At 32.5% G+C, this 17,809-nt stretch overlaps 1 protein-coding gene across 24 annotated transcripts in view; it reads left to right on the top strand.

Annotated features, from left to right (window-relative positions):
* Positions 1 to 16,184, top strand: part of Lap (phosphatidylinositol-binding clathrin assembly protein lap) — a 53,015-nt gene extending 36,831 nt beyond the window's left edge. For 4 of the 24 annotated variants that reach the window (XM_076376164.1, XM_076376162.1, XM_076376167.1 and 1 more), the window contains 8 exons: positions 5 to 134; positions 235 to 321; positions 1,385 to 2,128; positions 3,078 to 3,261; positions 3,392 to 3,497; positions 10,497 to 10,559; positions 11,296 to 11,604; positions 15,402 to 16,184. In XM_076376164.1, coding sequence (XP_076232279.1) covers positions 5 to 134; positions 235 to 321; positions 1,385 to 2,128; positions 3,078 to 3,261; positions 3,392 to 3,497; positions 10,497 to 10,559; positions 11,296 to 11,595 — 1,614 coding nt within the window. In that variant the 3' untranslated portion in view covers positions 11,596 to 11,604; positions 15,402 to 16,184. Of the gene's footprint in view, positions 1 to 4; positions 135 to 234; positions 322 to 1,384; positions 2,129 to 3,077; positions 3,262 to 3,391; positions 3,498 to 10,496; positions 10,560 to 11,251; positions 11,605 to 15,401 lie in introns of those variants that run through there. The other 20 variants (XM_076376178.1, XM_076376166.1, XM_076376176.1 and 17 more) reach the window with 20 other exon arrangements.
* The last annotated feature ends 1,625 nt before the right edge of the window (positions 16,185 to 17,809 follow it).

The raw sequence follows: 17,809 nt of genomic DNA, 5'->3' as shown, positions 1-17,809 counted from the left end.
TCAGCCACAGAAAGCATCAGACGATTTGCTCCAGTTAGCAGGCAATCCTTTCGCGGATATGTTTGGTGCACCACAGCCTGCATCTGCGCAACCTGCGCAAGCGCAGAACAATATGTGGATTACTAATGGTAACGGTAAATATTCGTTATTTATTTTTTTCCCTTTTATTTATTTTTCTGTTTAATTATTAAGTTTTATTTTGCATCATTACTATTCTTTTATTTTGATTTGTAGGTTTTGCAGCAGTCCCTCCAGCAAATAATAACTTTGTTACAGATAACAGCTTCTCCTCCGTATTCGGTAATCAAGACTCTCAATCTGGTGAGTATTCGAGTTATTTTTATGAAATGATATTATGGTATCACTTATCAAACTATGCACTACTTTTCTTCCTTTCTTTCTGTCGTTCACAGTGTACATATTATATACATACTCTTTCTTTCTGTTGTGAAAAACATCTTGCTTAAGATTTTGTATCATGGTATTGCAACTTACTAAATCATATAGATACATAGATCATGCCTGTGCAAATTAATCTTTTCTTGAAACAATTAATAGAAATGTTTGAAGTACATTTCTATTAAGTAAGACAAAATAGAAGAGTTTATTACTTGGATATGGCGATTGCATTTGTTACGAATTTTGCTTATAATCTAGATATTTACTCGATTAAGTCAGGAATCTGCTGCCAAGCTAAGCTAAGTTATGCTATGCTGTTTTAACATATTTATTTCAATACAGTATGAATGGAACAGTTTTCAAAAGCTAATCTAATTGTAAGTTATGCTATGTTTTTTCGGAAACTTAAACTATGGCTTGGTTGTTTCCGAAAAATCGCTCACGAGACAATCTTGTGTTACGTCAAGCTAATGACATAGTTTCCGAGAAAAAGAAAAAAAAAGAAAACAGTGAAACTTAGCTTAGCTTTTGATGCAAACGGTTCCGTATACATATATTGTATCCAAACAAATATTTTGAAACTTAGCATACCATAGGATAGCTTAGCTTAGCTTCCCGGTGGATTCTCTCAGCTTTAATGAAATATTTATTTTGAAATAAACAAAAAACTCTTTTTCATTAACTGGAGTTTTATATAGTAAACGACAAGTTAAGTTCCAAGTACTAAGATTCAGTACTAGTATAGTGAGTCGCATCGATGCTCTAATTGATGTATCATTAACCGGTTATAAGGATCATTAAAATACTAACTTTACCAGTACAGTAGTATAACAACTTTGACCAAATAGCAACGATGTAACTCACATTTCTTCATCACTCATGTCACCAAATTTGCACGCTACACGAAGAAAGGTATTCTTACCTTGACGCAACTAATTAAATCGCGTGGGTGAAGCTAATCAATGCACCTTAATTTCTGCGCAAGCTGGTGCCCCAGGAACAGCTGGATCCGTACCGAACCCCTTCATGTCCGACTTTCCTTCCCTCGGTTCCCAATCGACGTCGCAGCCGAACGCAGCTGCTTTCGGTCTCTTTGAGCAGGGTGCCGGTAATGCCGCGAACGCGCCAAGCGGCGGCGAGAATCAGCAACCACCGCAAAGCGGAGACCTGTTCAGTGCTGGCGGTCAGGCAGATCTCTTTGGGAGCGACTCAGCAGTGCTCAAAACCACGGAGGGAGTCACCGGGGACGCTGGCAGTGAGACAGCCTCCTCGGCGGCTCTTGCCTCCGGTAAGTCCACTGCCACGCTGCCTCCCAGACCGCCGCCTCCCGCAACAGGAGCGAATGGTACGCCTACGCCAGCATCTCCTAGTGTTTCTGGAGCGGCAGCCGGTAAATCCGCGTCGGGGACCACTGCTACTGGTGCTGCCGCTCCTAGTAAAAGCGCATTCGACGATTTGAATGACAGCATTCGTATGGCGCTGGGCGGGTCTCCTTCTCGACCGGCACCCATTGCTCAACAACATTCAGCCGCGCAACAAGCACAGCAACCTTTGCAACAGGGTTTCGGCATGTTTGATATAGCCGGTAGTATGCCCGCAACTGGACAGCCCGTTATGCCTTCCGCAACGGCATCTGGCTACGGTATTCCCACTCATGCTCCAACTGGCTACGGTATTCCCACTCAAGTTCCAACTGGGTACGGTTCCCCGGCAAAGCAACCGATTTCAGGTGACAGGAATGCATCGATGATTTTGCTGTATTAGCATGAGAAAACGATCTGTGATGCTTGTTAATGGGAATCGACAGCGTTTCATGCATTTGCTATGCTTGCATATATTTCTGTTGTTATTCGCATGAGATGGGTTTGAAAGAAATCGTTAATATTTTTAGGATTACTGGTTCATCGTTTTACTTCTTTTTATATACAGGGTGTTCGATTACAAGAAGTTTAAAAGATGATCTTAGACGCGAAAATATAGCTAAAATCAAGAATAGTGAAATGGCGTTTGAGTTTTCATTTCTTAACTATGTATAAGCATTTAAAAAATTGATGTAAGTAAATACTGATTCTACCATATTACTGAATTACTCAATAGTGTAATTGGGTTTGCTAAGTTTGAAGTGGATTTTTCTGATTTTACTAATTTTGAAATTTTCATTGTATGTTGACATCTAAGATAGCCTTTTAACTTTTCTTTCTTTCGTAGTCGTACACTCTGAATACATTTTTCTTAGCATTATTATGGCATTTTGTTTAAAACATTTTTTAACTTTAAATTTTCGTTATTGACACCTGTAAGCTTTAGATAATAATTCAAAAATAATAATACACGTTGACACTTTTGCATTTTTACATATTGAAGAGCATGGCGTCTATAAAAGATTGTATAGAGAAGTTGAGCAAATATTTTGTATAAAATTTCAGAATGTATTTGTGCCAACTTAAATTTCTTATTTTATTTACTTGAAGATTGATTAATTATAGTATTCAGTTTTATGTCGTTTTCTTTGGTAATCTGTAGCTTGTCGTTGCTGAAGTTATGATTTTTGTATTAAGATCTACATCTTTTTTAATTTAAAGAATTATACTTTAATTTCTGTATCATATTAAGTGTAATAGCAATGCGCATTTTTGGGATCCGCTTTTGGGGCTTTGGCTGATGTAGGTGTTGCTTAGGTTTTGACAGTTTGGGCACGGTGCTGCTACCTACTACTGTAGCTGGAGATAATAATATTTCAGCAACAGGACAGCAGCCTAATGCGACAGCCACCGGTAAAGTCCTCACGGGAGATTTGGATAGCAGCCTTGCCAGTCTTGCCCAAAATTTAACCATCAACAAGAGTGCACAGCAACAAGTCAAGTAAGTAAAAGCATAGTTTCATAAGTCTGTTCAATATCAATGGTTAAGGATATAATCGTCTATAATATTGATGAAATATTAGTAGACTAGACAAATATTATGTATAAGAGACTGAGTGATTGTTTTGCAGGGGAATGCAGTGGAATTCGCCTAAAAATGCTGCTAAAACTGGTGGTCCAGCTGGATGGACACCTCAACCAATGGCAGCTACCACCGGCGCTGGTTACCGTCCAATGGTGAGTAGATGCATATACACAAATCCTTTTTTAGCATTGCGTTACGTTATCAGCACGTTGTTTCTTACTGTTAGTGCACCACCTACCTCTGAAATGATAATATACTACGATTTTAATATCACATTTTACAAATCTCCTGGTTTATATTCCGCATCCTTTGATGCGTGTCAATATTCTACTTCACTATTTGACATTGAATATCGCTATTAGCATGCTACTTATAGCCGTTATTGGATTATTGTTTACTATAAATATTCGTATTGTTTTCTTTCAAAGTCCTGATTACGATTAGCTTGTTCTATTTCTATTTTTGGTATAAAGAAATTTCAGAAAAATGTGCAGTAGTGCACGCTTAAATTCTAATAGAGTTGGGTTCGCATTCTGATTCTGTAACAGGCAGCGACTTTGTTTCAGGAATATTCTGATGTTCATGACAAGGAAAAAGAATAAATCTAATGAAAGAAAACTAGAAAGATCTAGAAGGATCCTAAAACTAGAAAGAAATATTCCTAGCAGTGACAGTTGATACATTTATCTATTTAACTTATCTTTATAAAAGTAGTGTCAATGAATTGACAAAGTTCTCTTGATAAAAGTGAGTCCAAACATGACATTATTTAATTGAATGAGTTTTACAACCAGTAATCAACGTTGAGGCGTAAGCAAAGTCTGCTAATAGAAATTATTTTATTGGTTTAATGCTGCTATGTTTGTTATATCAACAATTCAGAAATTTATGAAAATTTTACATGTTGTGCCAGTAAAGATGATTAAGAATAATTATAGGGATGTTTTTAAAACAAATTAAAATTAGATCAATTTATATTTTATTTAGTCTCATTTTCATTGGGAAAACATCACCAGTCCATTGATATCATTTTTATAAATTAATTAGACTGATAGAAATTGAAATTTTTGTAATTGTACTTAAAATACTTGGACTCGATATTCACTCTTCAGGATACTGTCTTTCTCGATTACTCTGACTACGTCTATTTATTGGTTTGAGACACTAAATAGTGGGACTGGGTCATTAAAATTTAGATAAAACAACTTTATTGAGGTTTACGTGTGCATTACTGAACATAGTTTGTGTTTACAAACTTTATAATTGATTGGAGAGTTTCTCTAAAAAGGAAAAACAGAGTAACTACGTTACATTCTACTTCAATTCTCCTGAAAATTTCCTGAAAAGATTTGTAAGTCATAGGGTCATTCCACTCCAAATTGATTACATTTTATAATAATATCTATATAGGGTGTTTTAATCAAAATGAAATAGTATACAGTTAAATTCTATGCTTCAAAATTAGATGAAAATCAAGAATGACAAATTTATTTTCGTTGTTTCGTTTTCGAAAAATTGCTTTTGACAATTAATTAAGTATGAATTTAGCTACAGATTATTACCGTGACTGTTTTATTAATAATTCTACTTATTAACTCGTTTTTTTGGTTTGCAAAAGACATACTGAGTGTAATAAATAATAGTAATAAAGTCACCGTTGTCGTTTTAATTGAGGTCACATTAATCCATTATTTATTAGCATAGTCAAAAATTTTTAATTGAGATTGTTCCATGTGTAAAATTGTATTCTACGAATTAAATTATGGCGTTTGTTTGCAGAGTATTTTAGATGTATGTTCCGCCAAATACTAGGATATTATAGGAATAATATTAATAGGAATTTTTCGTTTTAATTGTTTAACACTTACGATGTTTTTTCGAAAAAATTCGATCGTAAACAAAAAAAGTCACAGCAATACTTGCGAAATTAATAACACTAGTAATTATTTCTTTATCATGATTTGACAATTTATTTTCAAATGCATTTTTCTCGAAAACAAAGTAAATACTGTAATTGTGTTTTTTTAAATTTTTGTTTTATTTTGAGTCATAGAATCTCCTTGATTTCATTTGACAATCAGTACAGTATGTTTCAAAATATTTGTCATATTCACCAGATTGGAGTTATACACCCTTGATTGGTGGCGATTTGTTAAACAAAGTTCCTCCGAAATTGAACTTGACCTAGGAACTCAAAACCAAATTTTTGTATTGCATCGTATTCTAATTATCACGACAATAAAAAAATGTGGAAGAAGCCATGAGTTAGAAATTAACCATTCGTTCTCTTGATCACTATTGTTGGAATTTCATTGAAATATGTTGTAAATTTGTTAGTTTATGGTGATATTGTCATAAAACTTTCATACATGGAATGACCAAAAAATTTTAATTTAAAGAAGAGTGCAGTTGCAGTTTGTAAAGACATTATCGCTCAATGATCCATAAAGGTAACACAAAAATGTATAACGCCCTTTAATTTTGTTCCGTGATATTTTTTGTCCAGCCATGATAATTGCAAAAATATAGCTCCGCTCATTTGCGTGAGACACATTATAGTTGACTCGGCTGTGTTATCAGTCATCGCTAAGTTATTTGCGTGCAATACAATGCTTCAGCGCTCTGACTGGTTATATACTTTGTATTTTCGTGTACAATTTAAATACATTGTAAATGAAATCAGTTTAAATATTAAATAATACATTAACGTAATCTTTCAAGAGTTCACACTTTTTATCTCTATGATGAGTAAAATACGATCAATAATAAGACAATTTGACCTTGAATTTCAAGGTCAAGATCAACTTTGCAGGAACTTTTTTAACAGATTTCCATCGATTCAAAGTTGTAGAATTCTTTTATAATATGTTTATCTGTAAAAAATGTTGTGTCTTTACAAAAAATTGGTATATTCAATGTTACAAATACTTCACATTCTTCAATTTCGAAAACGTTGTAGAATCTAAATTAGACAGGAGAAATAATAACCGAAAAATTGTTACGTTCATCTTTGGGATCCCCTTTCCTAATACTAACATGAAGAAACAGAATTTGTTAATATACATTAATTAAAAAAATAGCGAATGAAGTGTGTTGCACTTGCACAAATTAGAACTTTAATGGGTTAAGAAGGGATTTTCGATGTTTGTTTATTTTAAATAAGTGTCATGAAGGCTCAGTCCATGACGCTAGATTTGAGAGTTGGTGTTGGTACCGACAGACAATTACTTCGACAGAATTAGAAATTTGTGATCAGTTTAACTACAAAATAAATGAGTCTCCCTGAGGGACTATGGCTTTGCCGCGATTAAATCTGATCTTAATAATACCCACCGACAGTAGAATAAGTTTTCACGTCAAAAATTCTAATTGTCTTCTCAATAATTAATATTTTGAAAATGAAATCTCAAACGCAATTTCATTATTCTTGATTTACATCTTATTTTGTTATATAGAATCTTTCCTTAAAACCTGGGATACGTTGTATCCTGTTTTGTCCAACATCCTGTGTACTGTACACACAGAGGTAGTTCTATTAGTACGAGCTAACATATACAGTAGTGCTACACTTAACTCTTAATTATTGACGTTAAATCTGGTAAACAAAATAGTGACATAATTTTTATAGTTGCTCTCATTTAAACACGAAAGACTTTATACTAAAAGATGCGAATGCGTATCTAATTTCTACAACACAATTAACATCAGATTAATTTTATAAATATTTAATATCAGTAGGTTTTAATCAAAATCTTTGTAATTTAAAACGGGTGTCCATAATTAAGGATTAATTTCATCAGAGTCGTAATAGTTGTTTGCACTCAAAACATACCTATTACTGTGTAGGTTTATTGAAATGGAACTATACTATATGCTAGCAAGGGTTCAAAACTTAAGGGAACATTTTGGTGGTTTTAAGGTGATATTATTATAAACCTTCTGAATTTTATCGAATTGTGGGATATGTACAATTTCTATTGAAACACAGGGAATCAATTTGTGTCGCTTGTGTCAATATCTGATGCGAAACAAGATTTAATACCTCTGATTTCTAATGTTTGGCGCCTATTTTCGTTTTAGGCATCTTCCTTTTTACGCATATAGAAATTGTAGCAATTCGAGGGACTGCGTACCAAGTTACCGTCCATACTCGCTTAAATGCTCTAGACGAGTCCCATAATAGGTGTAATTAAGTGTAGCACTAATGTATCCTTTGATATAGGCTTATCCATCGCAACATGTCAATCTATTAAATTCTATACTATTTCTAGAATGTGTCTGTACGAAAGACTCATAAATTTCTCTAATACTACCTAGCATTTACCGATTTTAAGTGGTTACTGCAGAGGTAAATAAAACCCCTTTTTTCAGGCATTGTAATATTTATTCAATCATTACTAAACATTTTATATATCACTCCGTAATGAACTTGTAATTGCTTTGCTTGTTTTTATATATGATATAAAGTCTAACATTTTATACTAATTCATAGAAAAGAAATAAAAAAACCTTCTGTATGAATGATATAGTTACGACGTATAGGAGATCTGTTGATTTTAGTTCTATGTTTTACTCCAATATAGTATCTAATATAGAAGCAAGTACACGATGAAGTAAAAATAGCACTGATATTTTTAACAAAATAGTTCATTTTCAAAATACAACTCTAAGATTTTTTCACGTTTTATAAATACCTGGTTTCGAAGTTACATTAAAAAACAAATCAAGGAACAAATTTCGTAGGGTAAATAACTTTCGAGATAAACATTTATTAGTGCGACCTAATTTCACAAAAACAGGAAAAATTGAAAACTTCATAACTCTCTATTCTTTAAAGAAATTCAAATCCAATGAACTTCAGTAATCCAACATAAACTATATTATATTCCATCTTGATTAAAATCCTTGACATCGATATCAAAATTGATCGGTTTGGTGTGGAATAACCCTACTATTTTACACCTTATCAAGTTTCTAAACATATATAAGTTATATAATTCTAAATGGGATTTTACTATAGTGTCTCCGTGAAATATAGTAACTTTGGCGAGAGCTACTCAAGTAGAGCGTTATGCGATATCCTTGTGGCTACAAACCTCCAAATATGTTCTCTGTTACTTGATTCAGAGTTGTGTCTTATTTCGTCACATTTATTCTTTTGACCCCATAGGACTCGAGAGCCCATTTTTGGACGCTGCCATAGGGTTTTAAAGAACTAATACTAAACTACCATCAAACCTCTACTGAAACACTTAATATCAGAGGTGTGAATATCATCAAAGTCACTATATTTCTAGGACATAGTACTCCAGCTTCTGTTAATTCAAAAGCTCAAAATTACGAACTTTAAGGCCACTTTTCGAGGTGTTTCCATTTAATTTTGGATTTAAAAACTGGTGTAAATTGATTTATCTTGACATTTATATATCTAGAGGTCTTACTGCACGCTCTTTGGGTCAGTTCACACCTCAGGGACTTAATATTATCCTTTCGTCTGAAAGGGAACTTTTTCGGTACATATTATCCATACAGTGTGTACCAAATGTAGCCTCCAATATTTTAAGGGGTAGTAGGGGATCCAAATCGGAGCACAAAATGTCTTGTAACATAGTGTACGATTTGCCTTCGTTTTTGCAATAATAATGCGTTAAAGTTAATGTAGCTATATGGATATTAAACTACCAATCAAGAAATTCTGCAATTTTACAGTTGCGTTGAAAGGTAAAAATACAGCCAAAAAATCTTAATGTATTTTATTGTATCTGTAACGATTTAATTTTTATAAAGCTTTATAAAAGTTTAATCGTAAAAAATATAAAAAAAATGTTTTGAGATTTTTTTACTCTATTTCTGCTCTCCAATGCACCTGTAAAATAACAGACTTCTCTAGTTGTTAGTTTATTACTTTTTTGCTGAAGAAACTTTTTAAAATAAAATACTAACTGATAAAAGAAATTTAATCCCATACAATTCTTTGTTATACCTACGTATAATTTTATCACTTATTATTTATGAAGACAATTTTTAAAGCAAATTTACATATTAATGAGACGGGCGTGCTTGCTTATTTTTGTGTAAAAAGTTAAATGTTGACAGAATATTTGATACTGTTAGGCACAGATTATTTTTAACACTTGTTAAAGTTGATTCACATTTTCAAATCAATAATTGAAATCATAATTGATCGTTAATAACGAAAATGTTGTTTCGTACAAATATGTAGTACAAAAAAGCGGAAGTATGTTTAAGGCCATTTCAGAAATTGTGGGAAATTCTGTTTTGATTCCAAGCCAGAATTCATGTAACAATTTTTTGAAAAACTACTGTTTTAGATCTGTATCAGTTGATCGCTTGGCGAATTCTTCTCTTTCAATGGCAAGTGATTGATGTGTTTTATTTCAGTGTTGTATGGTTTTTGAATTTTTGAAATTCTCGCGAATCCCAAATTCTGTTGCGTCTTTAAATGAGATTGCGATCTATTGTTTAAGAAGACTTAATTTAACATAGTCTCTGACATAGTCTACTTGACATAGTCTCTATGCCATAAAGGTATGTTAACTTTAAGAAATTATTATTGCAAAACGAAGATAGATCGGACATTATATCATAGGATATGTTGTGTTCTAATTAAGCTCTCCTACCACCCTTCAAAATATTACCTCGTACAGTAGAACCTCGTTTGTCCAAACACCTCGGGGGATAAGAGAGTTCCAATAATAAATATCCACTGGCAGTCCTACCACATCTTTATATTAGTTAGGATAATAAAAGTGCGCAGAGTGTTAAGCAAAAACTCTTTCATATGAACGAGGTGTGGATAAACGAGGTTCTATTGTATTTTTTTTACACCTTGTATATTTAATGTCCTTGGATATTTACATCCATATCACCGGGCATAGGTACTGTAAAATTTCAGAAAAATAAAAAAAACGTTCTACGAGATATTTGTCTAGATTAGCAAATCTGTAGACCTTCGATCACCATGCACTTCGGTAGTCAGAAGTACACCTCAACATAGAATTGTTTGAACTATATTGTAATAAGTATAGGGCACAAATTAGAAATAGAGCATAGGTAGCAGGTGGTTGTCAATTAGCACACTTAGTTGTACAATGCATGCATGGCATATGGCATGCTACCGGTTGTTACAGGGTCAAGGAATGACGCAACTTCCTCCAACAACATTGGGCTTTCCTCCCCACTCTGTACCATTGGTAAGTTTCATTTAGTGAACAAAAAATTACTAAAACAATTTATTGCTTGCTGTGTTTAACAAAAAGATTGTCACTAACTAGATGTTAATAAAAATCACGCGCTCTTATGAAATGAATTCACCCGAACAGTGTATTTCAATTTGTTCATTGCTCAAACATTTTATCATGTATCAGTTTTCGAATACCTGAATGTTAAAGAATATTTCATATTTACCAGAGCAACATGTTTATAACTGCAGAAGAATAGTTAATCGAATAGTGAATTTGAAGTCCCTACTGCCTTGCTTCCTGCTTTTGCATTAATTTGTATATTTGATGTATATAAATGTTTGATTTCACCGAGTCAAGCATTTTGCATCTTATTTGAACAATGTACATGGATTAGTTGATTAGTTGAATGTTGTATATAGAAACATTTGTATATAAAAAACCCTATAACGCGCTCTATATAAAAATGTTTGTAAATAGGTACATTACATTCTGGTTATAGTAGTTCCGTTTAAGTAGGTATACAAATATTTGTGAAATAAAAATTCCAAACACGTTTAGGTACTGATTGTAAAAATGATTACAAAAAACATTTCTGTAGTACATTACTGTTTTATCCAATGTAAATGATGAATCATTGGAATGATACAACACCAAAGAAGAGAACATAAAAACAGCTGGACTCGAAATGGTAAACATTCCAGAAGTACAAGCTGGGTCTGATCGGGCGGCTTTCTGGTGTCCCTAGGGAATGCAAGGTGTGCAAATGGGCATGCAGGGCATGCCAAACATGCCGGGTGTGAGGCCAATGATGAACACAATGCCTGGTGTTGGTATGACAGCCGCAGGAGGAGCTTCTGCGCCAATGATGGTCGTAGGAGGTTCTGTGCCAATGATGATGCCTGGCACGAATCCTATGATGGGTGCTAATCTACCACAGCAACAGCAACAACAACAGCAACCGCAACCGCAACAGCAGCAACAACCTCAAGCTGCTATACAGCCACAAAATAACGCAGTCCAACTCGATCCATTTGGTGCTCTGTGAAAAACTTAGGTATCTATACCTCTTTCCTCGTCAGAACAGATGATTGCTAAGATTTAGTTCACAACGTCCATTGGCGAAAGAATTGTGAGAACCAAACGAAAACCTCAAAAAGTACTCATACATGTTCGATAAATTCTAATTTTTTTTCTTTTATTAATAGAAATTTATTCAGCAGTATACATACATAATGTATTGCAATTAGTAATTACTGACACTTATGCATATGTATGTTCGTGATTAATATGGAATGTTGTAAGGTTCTATTAATTGATTCACAAATGTGTCATGTGTTATTATTTTCTTATAGTGCACAAAAGTAATTCATGTTTATTTTTAAATTATGTTTCTTGTAAATGAGCATTTAACAGTGTACCGCTTTATTCAAAAGTGCCCCGTACACTTCCTACGGAAAAAGGGCTTCTGACACATTGACTAAATTTTTGGTGTTATTGGTTTTATGATACTGATCAAAATTTTCTACAGGCACGACCATAAAAAAGTTCAACTTTTTTAATTAGAGTCCTAAATTGCACTCAACGGTTTATTCTATTGACGTCGCTGTGTCTGACTCGAGACTTATTCTACTGACTTCGCTGTGTCTGACCTGGCTGTTGGCAGTAGAATAAGTCCCAAAGTCAGACACATTTCACGTGAATTTTAGACATTTTAAAAACAAGTAATAATTAGGTTCCGGATTTTCATGCGTTCATAGTAACTTTCAGTGTGCAAAAAGGGACAGTATCCATATAATATGCAAAATATCGAAAGTTAAATACACTTTATAAAATTTCGAAGGTGAAACAAATTTTCAATTAGCTTCAATTTCGCTAACTGCATATATGAAAATAGAAATTTGTATAAGCATCTGCAGTTTTTGCATAATTTGCATAAGCACTAGAAGTACATTTTTCTATTTTCCTATATGTTGCTGTCGAAGCGCACTTATGAGTATACACAAACACCCATTCGTATGTGTGCAAAGATATAATCAACTTGACAGAAGCCGTTTTTCCATAAGAACTGTGCGGGGGCTTTTTTCCTTATTATCTACACTATTAAAGCATACTGTGTTACACAATAAAACTCGTCCAGACAGCATAATTATGCAAAGGAGCTCGAAGTATACCTCGCGACAAGTGATGGGATCAGGCCACTTCGAATTACTTTGATTCTTATTGGACCTTCAAAGAAGCAAAGAAATTCGAAATAATTCCAAGTGATCTCAAACCCATCGCTTGCCGCGGGACATGCCTCGAGGCAAGTCTCATCGTGGAGAGCCCACTCAATACATTTACTAAAGCTAAAAGACATGTTTTTTAAATCCCATGTTGATCACATGCAACTTGCATATCTATAGGAGAGACTTTATACTAATCTTTTTTTATGTTATGCTCTCTGCTTAACTCGTTTAATTAATTTGCAGCGGTTCGCAATTGTTTCGCTGTAACATTTAGGAAAAACACATGAGAGAAAATTTGTCACATTTTCATTATATAACTTGTTGAAGAAAATAAAAAGTTGTAAATATTACTTTAGCTCTAACTTTAACTTATTTTGCTTTCAGTTTTACAGTTGATCTAAAAGGTACTTTTGTCTTCGAGATAAAAAACAAACAAATTTTTGCCATTCTAATGGAATAGTTTTGTTATATTTAAGATTATTCGTATGCATAATATGCTCGTCAAGGAATAGTGGTCTAAAAGAAATGATGAAATGTCGGAAACTGGGAAAGCTTATTTTTATATCTTTATTACTTTTGCATAAAGTAAATTGTTACCAGAATATTAAACAAAAATGTAGTTTTGTTTTTCCTCATTTAAAAACTATAAGAGAAAAACTGTCCGACATTAATCCATAGGTGAAGGAATACTGGTCAGAGTCTTTTTAATGCTGCTTTTAAATTTAGCTTTATGCATTTGATATCTTGAAATGGAAAAAGTATACATTAAGCTATCTACTAAAAAAAATTTCAATAAATCTGGTAACATGGGTTTGTTTTCAGACAACTTTCCTTAAGTGACTGGTATTTTTCTATTCTTTCTTTCTCAGTAGTATGTAGCTTACCTAACACGTTTTACGTGTTACGCCAGCCCTGTCTAAAACTTCCTTTCAAGGGATAAACAAGCAAACGTTTCTATAACACGTGTACATGTTTAAGGGGGGATAACAATTAAAAAGTTTCAAAAAATCAATTTTTTTATTCTTACATACATAGACTGACATTTTATACAGGGTGGGGCAGTGAAATGGGAAGATTTGTAAACAATTCCTTCCACAAATCTTCCCGTTTCACTGCCCCACCCTATATTTTAAACAAATTCTGTAAAAAAGTTTGAAAAAGTAGCAAAGTGATAGGTAGATTGCAGATTTTTATACAATTTCATACTTTTATAAATATAGTTAAATAAGTGGAATCTAAATAAAAATTTGCTTCAACTTTTAAACACTATAATTTGTACTCAACTTTTCATATTTTCTACGTTTTTGAATTTTAGATGCATTCTGTAACCTTTTTCGCATTTCAGATTTCCATAAATGCATAAAAATCTGCCGTCTAGTGATAGTGTTTTGCAGCCCCACAGCTTATCTGAGAAATTTAAATGCATTTTTCTTGAAACTACACTTTTTAATACAGTGGCCCTCATAATCCAGACCACGTTCGACTATTTCTTTATTTCTTAGAATTTCAAAAATCCCCCTTAGTATCAGATATTAACATATTTAATACAACACATTCTTAGTTTTTCGTCCACGATATGATACAGGTTTTTCAGGGCCATTCTAAAAATATTGTCAGGGAAACCTGTATAACTTTTGAAAATACATCTTTTTAATTCAAACTATATTTGAAGTAGTTTAAGTTCTTTCAAATAGATAAAACAAAGTAAAAAAGAAAAAATACATTATGTCGTTGAACTGTAGAAAACTGAAGAAGTTTCACGTATTCTGTGGAGGTTCAAACTGTTATCCCTCTTTAAGTATAGAAAAAATTTGAACATTTTTTACGTAAATAATAGTATTACCTACTGTTTAAGAATGCGAGTCGAGTGAATATAAAATTGACGAGAAAATTAACCGCGACAAGAGATGGACAGGGCTGTGTCAAGGGTACTAGGTCAGATCGCTAGAGAAGTTGCTTTTATATTTATTCTAAAAAAAGTCTGCTGAACCAAATGAAATAAAGTTCTACGTACATCTAATACCTACAATGTAAAAGTTACCCAATTTTTTTAAATTCGAAGTAATACATAGTTTGCATTGGTGTCAAACGCGTTTTCAACTTGTTAAGATTACCAGACACTTAAAAAAATCGATTTGTTTGACCCCCTGCCCTAAATGACCTATCTTTAACCCATTGAGGCCCAAAATTGCATAAATACGTTTCATTCGTTCATTTTTTAAGTGAATTTACGTTATTGAATTCTGTTTCTTCATGTTACTGTTATGAAAAGGGATCCCAAAGATTAGCTTAATGTTTTTTTCGTTTCTATTTCTCCTTCCTGACTTGGACTACAGGTTTTGAAACCTGGAAAAATTGAAGTATTTATGACACTAGGGTCCACTACTTTTTTGTAAGCATAAACATTTTTTATGCATTTCTTTCATTTAGTGAGCATCTGTACTGTGTTTATTAATATAAAATGTTTTTTTATCTCAGCAAAACAATGTATAAGGTGCATAGTCTATAGGATATATCCATTAACGTTTTTCAATAACATTGCCTTTGCGCAACTTTGGGCCTTAGTGGGTAAATGCATTTCAAATGCGATTCCTATCTGATAATCTGTATATGATGACTGTTTCAGAAGTTCGGATTGGTGCCAAGCGGACGAAGCATCAACTCTGTAAATACCGTGTAATAATGCCTAGGAAATGTGCCCTGCTTACTCTCGTTAATTCCATGTCATTCGTAAATGACTCGATTCGAGAAAAGCCAACCGCTGGAATCGTTCTCTGGGAAATGCGATAGCGTCGACGGATCTATCTCCCCCGTTACATTTTTATTGCTGTTCGAGTATAATCGTGCATATACGGGTTTACTCGCTTCAACGGCGGTTGCCTTAAGAAGATCGCGTAATTTCATGATATAGTACATACAGTTCTATGAGACAGATATACGTATATATAAGTACGCAGAAAGTGTTCGGCTCAATATGTTATAAATTTCGAAAGGTGATTCTGCATGTCAAAATGAGGCAACCATCAAGAATGACGAAATTGCGTTGAAGATTCTGTTTCTGACAGGGACGGATTTAGCGGAATTGGGGGGTTTCTGTTGATGAAATTTTCTGGGGCCTCTAAAAAAAAGACACATATAATTTATAAGGTTTAATTTTAGTTCTACCCCCTTTTTGTTAAAAGATATAGTAATAACACTATAAAAAATAGAATAGGAAATGAAATATATAATATAATGAATATATAAAATAAAATATATAAAAGGATATAAAACGGTAAATTACAACAAAGTACGAAGATATTTTAAGAACAAAAAGGAAGAAATATACAGTGTTGTATATTATGTAGAAAGTACATAATATTCAGAGACAAATTAAAACGCCAAAAAAGGGCAAAATCATATAAACATATGTTCTATATGACTTGTATTATTTTTTTATTCCGAATCCATCCCTGTAACAATCGAAGTAAACAAATAAATTTTTCCTGAATTTTTTGTTAGTAAATTTATGAATTATTTTCGCAATATCGATATTATTTAATATTTCCTGTTATACAGGATATCATTCGTAACTGTCTTTATAAATTTTCAAGACTTTCCTCAAAACTTTATAAAAAATTGTGTTTTCAGATGAAACTGTAATATTCTAAAAATATTTGTTAATAGGATAAATAATAACAAATTTAACAACCATAAATACATTACAAATTTGATAAACAAACAGATTTACACCATCACTCGAAACTATATTTACAAGAAAGTAATATGCTTATGATTGCTGAATTTATTATTTGTTCTAATTTTGTATTAAAAATATTTTTGAAATATTTTAATTTTAATTAGAGAAACAAAAGTTAACATTCATATCTCTGAAAAAATTCAGATACAAAAACTGCGACTTATGAAAATTATGGAGAATTAAATATATTTCAATTTTAATACAATTTTTTTCTAAAATTGTAGAAAAGTCTTGAAATTTTCTAATAACTGTTGCATGGGATACCTTGTATAATTATAACAGTGCCATACTATTTATTTTTTTCAGACACCTCTTAGGAAGTAAAAATCTTAAAATTTGTTTCATTTGTTAGGTAGTAAAAGGTCTTTCTACTGACGCATTAGAAATAATAATAATTAATTAAATTTTTTAATTAATTTCTACGTTTAGCAATGTTGAGGACATTTTCTGGCAGTTTAAATATACTTTTGCATGGTACAAATTTTGTATTTATCTTTCTTTTTTTAAATAACAAAAAGCGTAACATTAATGTTGTCCTCATAAGCCTTTTACTTTTTCTACATAATTTTTTTCTGGATTTAGCAAATTTAAATCATAATATATCTATATTAAAATTCGGAAAAGAATTGGTAAGGAAATTTGTTCACGATGAAAAATTCAATTTTCTTCATTAATTTTATCAATAAAATTATAAATTTTAGACACTTTTTTTGTGTCTTCTATGTTTAATCATATTTCCTAAAATGAAAGGTATCATGTGTCGCTGCTTTCTCTGCATTAAAATATTCATTACGAAATAATTTAACAAAAGTTTTCATTGATTTAAGTAAATCAAAACCTTTAAATTTAACCGACAATGAGGAATATGGCATTCAAAGAAACAAGGCACTTTTTAAGGTTACGAACTTCCTACACAGTGATGAATCAATGCAGAGAAAAGTGTAACTAATTTTTATAGAAACATAATATATTGAACTGTGGTGTTAGAACTTTCTGCAAGAAAACTTCCAACTTAATTTTACAGGATGACTAGCCCACGGAATTTAGACCGCATTCGAAATGTAATACGTGTCTGTAAATCTGAGTATTTTTTCAACATGTTTGCAGCGTGGTGATATGTTTGTCATTGACAAAGTGTAATATCTATGCCTAATCTTGCTACATTTAGTAATAAATATTCTTCCAAATTTGACGGTTTATGTTCTTCAATCGATATAAATCCCATAAATCTTTCTTTTATGTCATTTGATACACATATCTCAGAAAGTGTTCATTGATGTATATGCGAAACATCA

Source organism: Calliopsis andreniformis, chromosome 4, assembly GCF_051401765.1.
Source record: "Calliopsis andreniformis isolate RMS-2024a chromosome 4, iyCalAndr_principal, whole genome shotgun sequence".
NCBI classification, from domain to species: Eukaryota; Metazoa; Arthropoda; class Insecta; order Hymenoptera; family Andrenidae; genus Calliopsis; species Calliopsis andreniformis.
This window is presented reverse-complemented; position numbering and strand designations above follow the sequence as displayed.